Genomic DNA, 14,301 nt, shown 5'->3' with positions numbered 1-14,301 from the left:
CACTTTTAACTGCTTAAAACACTGCTTCACTTCCATTTTTTCCTTACTTTCAGTATTTCACTTCTTCTTGCTCCGATTGTTTTAGAAACTGAACTGGCTCTCCTTGCTTTTCCACTCCTTATATACCATGTGGTCTTGTAATAGAACTCCTTTTCTCGAATAATTTCGGGTGGAATCTCCCTGACCATTCTAGTAAAGAAAAACAAGGACGCTACGCAACAGAAAAGGATGCCGCTTATAGGAAGAATTTACAATGACATTTCAGAACTCTCTGGTTGCGGTGTTTGTTTGTGCGATGTGACATTGTCAATCCGTCACACGATTATGTATGATGTATTTTATTTGTTTCGATACTTGTTTTGTATGTGTGTGTATAGTCTATTATTTATTATCATAGTTTCTTTAGATTATGATTAAGTATATTTTTAGTAAATTTGTATTATATTATATTGAGTATTAATTAATGTATGTACGTATAGAGTATTTATTATAATATTAACTTTAGTTTTACTTTTAGGTATTTTTTCTTGTTGCACCATCCCGCATACAAGTTGTTTGTAAATGTTTGTTTCCTTTTGGCGGTTGTCTGAAAAAACTTGCTCTAGAGCAATAAGGCCGCCTAAATTGTACTGTATTCGTGTGTTATGTCTGATTGTTGAAATTTAGTTCTGTGCAATAAAGTATATTTGATTTGGTTTGATTATTGATTTGCGATATACATTATGTTACTTGAAATACAAAGACAGTAAATAGTTTAGTAGTTTAGATAACAAGGATTAATGGACGTTATTTCAACACCACAATGTGATTCAAAGCACGCGGTATTACGTATATACTTCAATCTTTACGAGCGATAGTCGTAAAGTTGTTAAGGAGACAATACTTTAACAAAAAATAGAAAAAGGTAAAATGTTCACATTTATTTATCAAAACTTTTCTTGATAAAAATGTTTTAAAAATGTCTCTGAAAATTTGTTGTCCAATTCTTTCTTTGAGACAAAGATGATTCTCAAAGGACAGAAGTAAGTAACAATGTGTTAGCAGAAAATGAGAACTGATTATTAAACATAATACTTATGTACTAATGTGAAAATTCCACAAATGTTGACTAAACAATTATGCTTGATATCTGAAGTTTTCGTGTAAAGGTTTTCCGTTGCTGTATTTTTAATAATTTAAGACTGATACCACTTCGCATCATCGAGTCTCATCAAAATCTTCATACATGCTACATTCTATGGCATGTTTAAGTAATTTTTATTTTATTGATGTACTTGGAAATAAAATCCACAGCAACAGCAAATACAAGCCCGTCGGTCACTATAGGTATAATGCGGCTTTAGAAACAGAAGATGACAGTGATCTTGAAAAAAATGGAACAGGCAAATTCATAATTATTTTGTCAATAATTATCTAAAATCTAAAATGTAGTTAGGGTTATTCGCTAATAGAAGAAATTGCAAAACGGATGTGTTGACTCTTAAAAATTTAGTTAAAGGATTCCATGATGCGATTCCATGATCCGATTGGCAGATCAGTATAACTTCTTACGATTAAGTTAACTTTTAATATCAGATAGCACTTCCTCATTAGTAATCTTTTCTTTTTTCACGTGACATATCGTAAATTTGGCGACAAATGGAGAGCGCCGAGGGTTAATTATTAGCAATCCTTTCTGTCCAACTTATTTCTTCCATCTTCCAACCAATAACACATGTTTGAGCCTTGATTTGGTAAGCGCCCATTAAGTATATAAGTAACATTCTCATACTACAGAAGAATCAAAAGAAGAATTAAAAAATATTTTTGTTCTTCGTAAAATGGAACAAAAAATTTACTATAATACCTACCGAAGGGCGGCGAGTAATAATAATTTACTAGGTAAATGTTATGTTATAAATAACAAAAATAGGAATAAAAATCTACTGTTCCAAGTTTTAGGAACTTCCGCTTAAGGGTACAATAATATAGATTTGTGGTCAATATCGGAGATGGGCTCGTAACATTGTTGCTCGTACCTTTGGCACGTAATATAACACATCGACCAGACATAAAATGATACGATGTAATATCCCAAATTTAATACATTTGCCATAGTTTAAGATTGAATAACAAAATATGTAGCTCCATACAAGTTATAACCTTTTTATGGCAAAACTTTAACTTGTCTTCATTGTCATTATATAAGTGAAAAAATGTGTTGCTATGCTATGTAAAATACAATGAAGAATTTAAGATCACAATCAAAATTAGTGGGCACGGTCAGAGCTAAGCAGTATATGTGTTTTCTTTTCAAGGTCAGGGATGCAATGCGTCAGCGTAAAGTAAATGGAATTGCGGAGTTTAATGAGAATTTAAAAATTTAAAATGATTGACGGTAAGAAGAAAAGGGCAGTATGTGCAGAGTTTGTACTCTGCTACAGTACATTTATGAAACAAAGCACAAACAGACTAAAATTATATCTAGTCGTTTTGCGATAAAATCTTTAATGTATTTAGATTGTGAGATACGATGGCAGCTGATGGATATGATGTGGACTGTATTACTATATGAATGAATAATGAATACTTAGCTTATGCGAGAGTTATTTAATGTATTTTCACCAACAAGAACAAGACGTAAGCAAGACAAAAAACTAAGGTACAAAACGTCAAAAAAGAAGAAAAATAAAAAAAACATTTAAATAGACTATAAAATCTGCGAAGAGTTCGCAACAGGGATGATGGACACGTAGATTACATAAAAAAATAGTGGATACGGCCACAGTGGGTGTGCAATATAGATGTTACTGTTACTAAGGTCGCGCATGTAATGCGTCAGTGCAGAATAAAAGGAATTGTGGAATGGAAGAGAATTTTGAAAAATGATTGGTAATAAGGACAGGCCAGTAAATGCAGAGTATGCACTTTGCTACAGTATATTACAGATCAAAAACAATATAAACTAAAAGGGCCAATGCTATTACTACGAAAACGTTTTCTAGACAATTAATCTGTTCACTTGACGCACAAAACACTAACCTATAGAATTAAATAAAGGCCTTCATTTACTCTTATCTCTTAAATAAATAAGGAAGGGTGAAAAGGCAAAAAAGCTTGAGTAATAGCTATTTATATTTCATCTCTACTTTTGCAGAAGGTTTTCCTTAGACTGACGTTCTACGTGACTATAATACTTATGTAGGAGACGTAGAATTCGTAAGGTATACGACTTAATAAATTTACAACTAACGTACGTAATAAGGAGGAATACTATTGGTACTCGAATTCATAATTTTATTAAACAATAATGTGCAGAGAGTATATTCTGGCAAGTCTAAATCTAAATAAAACTACAATGTCGGCGAACTTTATTCTGTAGTTCAACTTAAATTGGTTTATGTAAATGTAGACATCCGATCTTACTTGACGTGGGCCCTTAACACGAAATATTAAAATTTCATCATCAGGTTGTCAGAAAACAATCTGCCAGGATTTAAGAATGAGGTTAAGAGTGCCAACCGCAGAGGCTGATTGATATCGATACAGAGTGAATAAGCATTTGTTAGGTAAGCGCGTTTCCCCTTAAGCCATTATCGGCAGTTGAGATTGTGTACAATCGCGAACCTATTGTAAAAATCTATTTATCTGTAGGTACTTGTTCATAAATGGGTGAGTTAATGATTGAATGAGTGATCTGATGAAGGTCTGATCAGTGAAAAATAGTAAACGTGCATAGTTGTTTATTTTATAAGCCTAATTTTAGAAGTGACATATTTGTCAAATATATCTATTTTAAAGAACAAAAGACACAGCAGTTTAGATAACCTACAAAAACGTTTTACAACATAAATTATTTATCTAATAAAACTCACGTATTTGACATCAGCGACTTCTTAAAGTAGCCAACTTTTTCAGGTAATAGAGTTAAGAGAAAGAGTTCACCCAGTAAAGAAACCTAGTGTAATACTGTAATGTTAACAAACTTAGAGTTATTGAGGCGAATTTATTTAGTTTCCTATTGGAAAAGGAAACATAATTTAAAATTTAAGTAGTAGTTTTCAGTTGGCGTTACATCCTAATAATAAAATAATCGTTTGGAATAACCGGAGCGAGGCGTAGTAATCCCCAATTAACTACTTCAATCGATGCATCCAATTATTCAGTACATGGCCCGGTACCGCCAGGCAAAACAGCTGAGGGGTGATAGCAATATCCCCACGAAACTAAACGATGATTTCGATAGATATGTTTGCATTTACCACGCTGTTTCCTCGTAAAACGGTAATACCGGAATCGTGCGGACGATTAATGGCAGCGTAATTATTTAACGCGAAATAAAAGAAAAGCAAAATTCGTGTGTAATATTCGAAAATCTTACATCTGTATTGAACGATCATTAATACTTTTACTAACTTATCTTAACGTCGTTTTTTTGGTATAATGTTTTTTTCTACATATAAATAAATCATCGTCCTGTTAGGAAGGATAAAGTTTGATTATTTAATTAAAACGTGCATTGAGAAAAACTAAATAAGTTGTTTGGACTAAATTAAATCTTATAGGTATAAAAATTGTTCGGACAGCGCAGGGCTTGATTACAAGAAACACTGTATTCACGTAATGAGGTTTATTAGGACACATAGGGCTCCGCCCCTCCCTGAGCACTATAGGAAATAGACGTTTACAGCACCGCGCTGATATCGAGAGTGAGAATAAACAGAATACTTACCGGGAGGCTGTCAGTGTTATAAAGTCATTGACAGCCTACCACCCTGCCATTCCCACCGAAGGTGGAGATTGCATTCTAACAAAAATAATATACATATCGAATTTATTTTAAAAGTAGGTACGTACCTTCTACTACAACGATATAATCTGCGAATGTGTCAGACCGTCTTTCGTGTGACCCTAGATTTCAGATTTGATTGAATCAATCCGGCCTTTATTGAAGATAGCCGGCCAGTCACATTGAATTATTCAAGCCACGCACCGCGTTGGTCACAGCAAATTGACAATTTGTACAACAGGAGGTCCAGTTCACTGTATACCTTCACGTTTAGTTACCTTTGCAAGTTGTCTTATATCATAAGTAATTGATAATCCGCACTGTACCGAGTATGCGATTAGTTATCTTTGCTTATTTTTTTTGACGTGATTTATAGTAGATTTGCCGCAGATGGCATTAACTACTTGGCCGGAATTACCTTTGCAAGTTGCTTATATCATGAGTAATATAAACCGCACCGTTCTGAGTATGCGATTGGTAGTAAGTATTACCATTCGTAGAATGATTGACTTGTTTCACATCTGTGTTATTAATAATTTATCAGTAGTGTAGGCGACAAGACGTGGTTGTACGCCAGCTGCATACTTTGTCTTCATAAAATAAACACAATGTCGCAAATATATATCATTATCATCATCAATTTAAGTGCCACGCTCTTGTCGGTGCAGCATTTTCCATGCTACTTTTCTAGGTCTTCACCCGTATCCCTGGACTAGGGTTCTACGTTAAACCCCGTAGGTCTGGGTACCTATTCGAACTCAGCCACCATCTCACTCCGGCCTACTGAAGTAAGAGGCGCCCACCCCCGCGGCAAGGACGCTTATTCTATTCTATTCTATATGTTCAGCGATTATTTACGGTTTAGGAGATATACCCATATTGTACCTTTTTCTAGATTTTCTACCTTACTTCAGAAATCATCTCATCATTTTGTCGCTATCTCTTTCTTAATAATTCTTTTATTTAACTTCATAACTATGCCTAAGGATATTTACCGCTAGGTGAAAAAATGAAAGCAGTCAAATCAAAGATAAAAAAATGTTATTGGATATCAAAGTGAGAATTCGACCAAAATTGTTACAGTTGTTAAAACTTCGCGGAAGAATAATAAACACATGATTTAGTCATGGACCCTGAAAGTATTTCTAAAAACTGCTCCAATTAATAAGCTTTAAGAAACATCCAAAAAAAGTACTGTTAGATACACACATTATTTTACTGTGGCAACACACATTCTCTTTGATCTTCATTTTTTACCATGTAACAGTGTCAGTCTCAAATAAACCCAATTTAAAATTACTAAAAGTGACTTCTCATTTATTGAACACAACAAAATGGTGCCGAAAAACAGTCTACATCTCAAGAAAGTGTTATTTCGACAAAGTGGTAGTGAACTTGTGTAAAAACATAATGCAACATTTTCGTCGCGCGGAGGACATTTTACAGAAGCCACGAAGCCATTCCGATCACGTGACCAAGTCCTGACATTTCAACGCAGTACACTGCATGTCGGGTCACATCAGCGCACGACCCACCAAACTCATCGGATCAATCGTGCACAACCGGCGATGTAAAGCATAATAAGTTCTTACCACAGACAATGACATAAAAGGATTGAAATTTTTCTTCATTCATTCATTCAACAAAAATAGCAACGTAATGCAGTGAATAAAAACAAACGCTTTTTTTATTGATATTGCCCGACGGATTTGCCTGGTCAGTCCTCTAAATAATATATATTACTTGTATCGCAACAGTACAGTGCAGCAATAACACTGCATGTCTAACATTTCTTCGGAATCAAATACTTCGACGGAGTGGTACGACGAAGAAGAACGTGACGATAGAATGGCGGAACAGGTAAAGCGTCTCAATATAGCACGTGGCCAGTGCAAGGCCACCATAACAAGAGCTGAAAAATTCTTCACGGACACCCCGTTAGAGTCAATAACGACAGAGGACTTGCAGATCAGGCAAAAATCAATTTGCGCGGCCTATGAAAAATACCAATCACTTTCCATTGACATGCAACTTCTTGATGTAGAAGTCGATGCAGATGATGAAGAGATGGAATCACGCTACACCAAATTAGAAGTTACCATACAACGTCTGCTATCCAACTCTGTGACCAAATGTGGCCAGGCGAAAACTCCTGAGGCTAACCATTCTGCGGCTCATCTAACATCATTGGAGATACCAGTTTTTGATGGAAGGGACATCTCTCTTTATAAACCATTCATGGAAATGTTTGAGGCCGTTGTACATCATGATAACCGGCTGTCAGATGTCCAGAAATTATGTTTCCTCAAGAAATATGTACGGGGCGAGCCTCTACAACTGATAGATAGTTTACCGATCGTTGGAGTCTCCTACACTGATGCTGTAAGTTTGTTGAAGAAACGGTACGACAATGAAGCTTTGCTGATACATAACCATGTCTGCAACTTACTCGATCTGCCTGCTGTGCAGAGAGGAACAGCTCAACAGCTAAGGGAACTCACCGCTAAAGTAAGACAACAAATTACATCTTTAAAGAATCTTAAGCAGCCAGTGAACGCGTGGGATGCTATTCTATCCTGCATTCTTTTAAGAAAATTAGATAGCTTCACCGTGAGGTTGTTTCATGCTGACAAAAATGATGCTACTGTACCTAATGTTACAGACTTATTAGATTTTGTAGATAAACGAGCGTCTGTCCTTGAAGCAAGCTCAACAGAGAGACCTAGCAAGGCTGGTAAGATTGTAAATCTGTCAACGGTCACTGCGCATGCAACAAACAGTTGTAAACTTTGCTCCCAGTCTCATAGGCTATTTAAGTGTCCAAAATTTAATCTCATGTCAATTGCAAAGCGAATAGAGTATGTCAATGAGAATAATCTATGTAAAATTTGTTTGGGTTTTCATACAAAAAAATGTAGATATCATTTTAAATGTACCACATGTAAATCTACCAATCATAACACACTGTTACACATTGGAGAGCAACAAAACAAGCAGGTTGAAGAGCAGTCACAGCCTCAGCCTCAGGTAGCCATGCATTGTTCTAAAAATTCAGAATCTAACCTTTTGCTACCAACAATTAAAGTTTTAGTATCTGATGTCCACAATAACAAGCATGTAGTCAGAGCCATGCTGGACACAGGCAGCCAAACCTCCTTTTGCACTGCAAGTCTTGCTAATAAACTAGGCTTGCCAACATTTATACAGCAAAAGGACATAATTACACTGAATAATAATGTTAATTCAGTTAATACAGCAGTCAACATTTCACTGCATTCCATGACTGAGAACTTCCAGTTACAGGTTGCATGTTCTGTGGTCAACAAGATTACTACATCACTACCACAGAGTAAATTCAACTTGCATAATTTCATTCTGCCAAAAAATGTTTTACTAGCAGACAATGATTTCAATGTTCCAGGTGAGGTGTCCCTACTCCTGGATGTAAACGTCTTCTTTCGAGCGGTGAAGGATGGCAAGATCGAGTGGGGCCCATCGGATCCGATACTACTCAACACTCGTTTTGGATACATCGTCTCATGCAATTTTCCAAAACACAACAACGGTAGTATTTCCAATACATCATATGTATCTATGCATACAGTAACGGTCGAATCAAACCTAGATACACAAGTCCAAAGATTATGGGAAGTTGAGAAGGTTCCTGAAATTTATCTAGAGTCAAAGCCCGAACACGAGCATAGTGAACAATTGTTTAAAGAGTCTATGACGTTATCCAATGACCGTTTTGAAGTCAAATTACCACTCAAAACTGATCCAAGCATTATTAATACAGCAGATTCATTTGCAATTGCATTGCAACGCTTTCTTAATTTAGAAAAACGTTTTGTTAAGGAACCTGAATATTATGCATTATACCGCGACTTTATTCAAGAATATCTGGCTTTAGGTCATGCTAAAGTCATAGATACAAGCAGTTGCGATCCAAATGATCTGCCATTAAACTTTATACCCCATCATGGTGTTTTGAGATTAGATAAAATAACCAACAAATTGCGTGTTGTGTTCGATGGTACGGCTCACACAAAGAATGGTCCCAGTTTAAATGATATATTGTGCAATGGCCCAGTGGTCCAAAAACAATTGTATGATATTTTAATTGCATTTCGTACATACAAATATGTTATTATGTGTGACATTCGTCATATGTATAGGCAAATTATGATTCATCCTGATCACAGGCCTCTACAGAACATCATATGGCGTGATGATTCAAATGAACCACTACAGTGCTTACAGTTACAAACAGTAACTTACGGGTTAACTAGTTCCGCCTACCTTGCCACTAGGTGTTTAATAGAGCTTGCAAACATTCATCAATCCACTTATAAGTCGGCCAGTCAAGCTGTATTACAGGGTTCATACTGTGATGATTTTTTGTGTGGTGCAGATACATTTCAGGAGGCTTCTCGACTGATCAAGGAGCTGATAGGTTTATTACAGCTAGGTAGTTTTGACTTGCACAAATGGTGCTCCAATGATATCAATCTTTTATCAGACATTCCGAAAAGTAAGTATGGATTTGATCCAAGGGATTTGAATGAGGACCATTTGACAGTTAAAACATTAGGATTATCTTATGATGCTAAAGAGGATGTATTCAAAATGAGTGGTAAGAATGTAACTACATCTGACAAACCCACTAAGCGTACTGTCTTAAGTTCTATCAGCAGAATGTTTGATCCGTTGGGTTTCACTGGTCCTATTGTTGTTTGTGCCAAGCTAATACTGCAGCAGATTTGGCGTTGCAACCTGGAGTGGGACACTCCACTACCTGCGGACCAGGTCGAAGTTTGGCAAAATTTCTATTCCAGTCTCATAAATATGCCTGATATAATAATACCACGCAATTTGTACTTAGCTGACTCTGATGAAACACAAATAATTGGTTACTGTGATGCCTCTTCGGGTGCTTATTGTTGTTGCATTTATATAAAGCTCAGAATTAATAATACTGTGCATGTTCATTTGTTGACTTCAAAATCAAGGCTTGCCCCCTTAAATTCAAAACTTACTATCCCTAAGCTGGAGTTGAATGGTGCATTAATGCTGGCTAAGCTTGTTACTAAAATTGGTTTGTTATTTAGTAATGTTACAACATTTAATCTATTTTGCGACTCACAAATTGTACTGAGTTGGTTAAAGTCCAACTCCATAAAACTGCCTGCTTACATAGGAAATAGAGTACATGAAATAAATAGATTAACACAATCAGCGAGCTGGCATTACACGCCTAGTTTGCTTAACCCAGCGGATGTTTTATCACGTGGCTGCATTCCTCAAGATTTAGCTAAAAATACATTATGGTGGCACGGTCCAGATTACTTATGTAACACAAATGATTACAACTTCTACTTGTCCAGCATTGAGGCACCATTGAGCATCCATCCGGGATCATCAGAGGACACAGAAATTAATTTAGCGGTAATACAGGATAATAAGGAATTATTACCCTTTTTTACAAAACTTTCAAGTTTGCATAAAATGCAACATGTAATGGCCTATGTATTAAGGTTCATAAATATGTGTAGAAAGCGGCACACACAAATGGGAAGCCTGTCTGTAAAGGAATTGCAAAACGCACATCTCACAATTATAAAGTGTATACAAAAACATTACTTTTCTAAAGAAATTAATGCCATTAAAAACAACCAAGTTATTGCATCAAACTTATAGTCTAATCTTCTTATCTTTATAATAGATGCAAATTGTACTTAGTTTGCTTAATGGCACTTTGGAATATGTATTGAAAGGAGTTAGGACATTGTAGGAATTAGCTCCCATTGAGCTCCACCGTCCGGAATGGATTTGAGAGTGGAATAAACAAAATCTCTTTTGCTTTCTTTATTAAGCTGTCTCTTTAATTTAGTGATAAATCCATCCCCATCTGACAAAATATCATAACTGTATTTGATATCTTTGTTCAATAAGTCTGTAATAAAATTATTACCAAATCCATACATGATTATATCCTTTATTACGGCCCCATGGGGTGATCGTGCTATTACAGATGTGATCTTTTGATCAATGACAGTAATCTCCAAGTCATTGTTATGATATTTTCCGGATAATGAAAAATCAAATTTGGTTCTTCTATTTTCTGTTTTATAATGTGACGATGAGGTTGATGGAGGTTTTGAGTATGTACGAGATACAGGATTTGGTGCAGTTTGTTTTACTTGGAAATTCTCAATTAGTGCTGTTAAACCACTAAAATTTCTGAGAAAGGTATTCTGTTGGACCGCCATGTCCTCCAGAAATTTCTTGGTCTCGGCTTGCTGGGTCTGGATCATTATACCCTTTCATTGATGAAAACAATTTGTTGAGAGTGGGCGGAAGACTACATCAAGCAGCTGTACCCTATGCAAAGAGGTTTCCCATCATTTTGCCCAAAAAATGCCACTACACAAAACTCATTATTGTAAATGAGCATTTAAGTTTATTGCACGGTGGTTTAAAACTGACTTTGAACAGCCTAAATCAAAAATATAATATTATTAATGGTACACGTGAAATTAAAAGTGTAATACATAAATGTGTAATCTGTTGTAGGTTAAAAGCTGAAGGAGCTAAGCAGCTCATGGGCTCTCTGCCCAAGGACAGAGTAAATCCTGCCAGGGTCTTTGAGAAGGTGGGCCTGGACTATTGCGGCCCATTTGAAGTGAAGCAATCAACAGTAAGGCGAAGCATAGTGTCTAAAGGCTATGTTCTTGTGATTGTTTGTGTTGTATATGCATGAAGGTACTCGTACATGTTATTTATAATTATGAATGTGGGTAGGAGGTCGGTCATAATAAATCAGTTGTCTTGGAGTACTCACACTGAGCGTTTCATTTATAAACACAACATGGTGTCAGGTGTGGTTTAGACGTTTAAATAGTGAAAAATACGACAAATAACACGCGAAAATGACAGAGGCACAAAAAACAAAACATACTGTTACGCAATTTACGGCAATCGAACAACCACCGCCCATGCGCGAGACCGGTAATGTTGCGGACAATTGGCGTGATTGGAAAAAAACGTTTGATTGGTATTTAATAGCATCGGGACGTGAATATTCGTCGGGTCGCGAAAAGTGTGCACTATTTCTACATGTAATTGGGAAAACCGGGCGTGAAATATTCGAGGAGCTCGACATACAAGAAAAGGAAAAATATGACTATGATATATTATGCAAAAAGTTTACTGAAAGATGCGATCCACAGAAGAATGTGAATTTCCAGCGACACCTTTTCTTCGAGTCATATCAAACAACAGAAGATTTCGAGAAGTACTTAGCTGTACTCAAAGTTAAAAGTAAGTCGTGCGAGTTCGGAACGTTACGGGACAGCCTTATTTTAACACAGATAATAAGAGGTATCAAGAACGGTCATCTGAGAGAGAGTATGTTGCGGAAAAAAGATTTAGAATTGGATGACGCAATATCATGGTGTCGAGCGGCCGAGGCGGCGACCGAGCAGGCGAACTGCGTGCGAGGAGGTACGAGTGTCGCGGCTGCCGCGCCCTCCGCCGACATCGAACGTGTGAGCGGCGGACCGCGCGGCCCCGGCGACAGCGGCGGCAGCGGGCCCGGCGCTGGACGCGGGCGCCGGCCTCTGCACCACCGACAGAGGCCGAGGAATTCCGCAGGCCCGTCGACCGGTGATCGACGACGTAGGTGCTGGTACTGCGACGGTATACATGCCCGTAACGAGTGCCCGGCATACAATGTGTCATGCTATCGCTGTAATAAAGTGGGACATTTCGCGAAGTGTTGTAAATCCGGCTATATTAGGGATGTGCATCACGTATCCGATGAAATGAGTGAGTGCGAGGAGTTTGTAGTGAACGGCATTGAAATAAACTCGGTGGACGATAAAGGTTGGAACGAAAAAATTATAGTCAACGGCGTCCCGATAACATTCAAACTGGACTGCGGTGCCGATGCATGCGTCATGTCGCTTGCGAGCTATGAAGCGGCAGGGTTCGACCGTCGTGAGTTGAAACAAACAGGTACTGTACTACGTGAAGTTAGTAAAACTGTTTTGCCGGTGGCCGGTTATTTCGTTGCACACATGAGTTATCATAATAAGCATGTTGAAAAGAAAGTTTTTGTGTTAAACTTGAAATGTAACAATTTGTTGTCAAGAGAAGTTTGTACAGATCTAAATTTAATAATAAGAGTCAATGAGATTGTGGATAAAAAACAATACAATTCTTTGTTAGAAAAATATAAAAATGTATTTGAGGGCATTGGCCGTTTACCGGGTGTGCATAGATTTACTTTAGACGAGTCAGTTCCTCCAGTTGTAAGGACGTCTAGAAAAATACCAATTAAATTGAGACCAAAGCTACAGGAGGAACTGGATCGTCTACAAAAAATGCAGATAATAGAAAGAGTGGACGAACCTACCGACTGGGTATCGAGTATAGTATTAGTCGAAAAACCTAATGGCCAACTACGTCTATGCATTGACCCACAACATCTAAACAAAGCAATTAAAAGAAGTCACTTCCAGCTGCCGACCTTAGACGAGATTTCAGCCAATCTATCGGGTGCTAAATATTTTTCCCATTTAGATGCTAGCAAAGCATTTTTTATGGTCGTTCTGGATGAGCCAAGTTCGAGATTATGTACCTTTGCTACACCCTTTGGCAGATACAAATTTTTGAGACTACCGTTCGGTATTTGTTCCGCATCTGAGGTTTTCCACAATGCGATGTATAAAACCTTTTCTATGGAGGGGGTAGAGGTTTTCGTGGATGACTTGCTAATTTACGGGGACACACGAGAGCAGCACGATGCGCGGCTCGAGGCAGTACTGCAGTGCGCCGCAGAGCGCGGCGTCCGTTTTAACAAAGAAAAATGCGTTTTAGGTACTACAGAGGTGAAGTACCTCGGGCATATCTTTGACAAAAATGGGATGCGACCGGATGCCGAGCGCGTACAAGCCATTCGGAGTATGCCACCACCAAACTCACGAAAAGAGTTAGAAAGGTTTCTAGGCATGACAAATTATTTGTCACGCTTCATACCAAATTATGCGAATTTAGTAGACCCATTACGAGATTTATTGAAACATAATGCAGAGTATCAGTGGCATACATCACACAGCGAAGCAGTTAATAAAATAAAACAATGTCTAATGGAAGCGCCAACCCTACGCTATTACAATCCCAACGAACAGGTGGTGTTATCAGTAGACGCGAGCTCACACGGACTGGGTGCGTGCCTAATGCAGAGCGGACGGCCTGTTGCCTACGCGGCACGCACGCTCACTCCAGCGGAAACGCGTTGGGCTCAAATTGAAAAAGAAATGCTTGCCATTGTTTATGGATGCACCAAATTCCACCAATATATATACGGGCATACAAGTGTCATAATAGAAAGTGACCATAAGCCATTAGAGGCAATATTTAAAAAGGCATTACATGACATACCAATCAGGCTACAAAGAATGATTCTACGATTACAAAATTATAATTTAAGAATACAATATGTACCAGGACGACTTTTGTTTGTAGCTGAT

General features: G+C 37.5%; 1 protein-coding gene across 4 annotated transcripts; it reads left to right on the top strand.

The window, feature by feature from the left end:
- The first annotated feature begins 6,001 nt into the window (after positions 1-6,001).
- On the top strand, positions 6,002-11,637 carry LOC126380309 (uncharacterized). Of its 4 annotated transcripts, XM_050029635.1 has the most exons (3): positions 6,002-7,276; positions 8,190-8,333; positions 11,342-11,637. In XM_050029635.1, exons 1-2 carry the CDS (start codon positions 6,548-6,550, stop codon positions 8,214-8,216), a joined length of 756 nt encoding a protein of 251 aa, XP_049885592.1. In that variant the 5' UTR covers positions 6,002-6,547; the 3' UTR covers positions 8,217-8,333; positions 11,342-11,637. The 4 variants fall into 4 exon arrangements, with proteins under 4 accessions (XP_049885592.1, XP_049885594.1, XP_049885593.1 ...); XM_050029637.1 differs by lacking the exon at positions 8,190-8,333 and having other exon boundaries at positions 6,002-7,150; XM_050029636.1 differs by lacking the exon at positions 8,190-8,333 and having other exon boundaries at positions 11,342-11,636.
- Positions 11,638-14,301: the final 2,664 nt, after the last annotated feature.

The sequence above is a fragment of the Pectinophora gossypiella genome, chromosome Z (genome assembly GCF_024362695.1).
Source record: "Pectinophora gossypiella chromosome Z, ilPecGoss1.1, whole genome shotgun sequence".
Taxonomy (NCBI): Eukaryota; Metazoa; Arthropoda; class Insecta; order Lepidoptera; family Gelechiidae; genus Pectinophora; species Pectinophora gossypiella.
The sequence above is the reverse complement of the archived record's forward strand: the minus strand, read 5'-3'. Positions and strand labels throughout refer to the sequence as shown.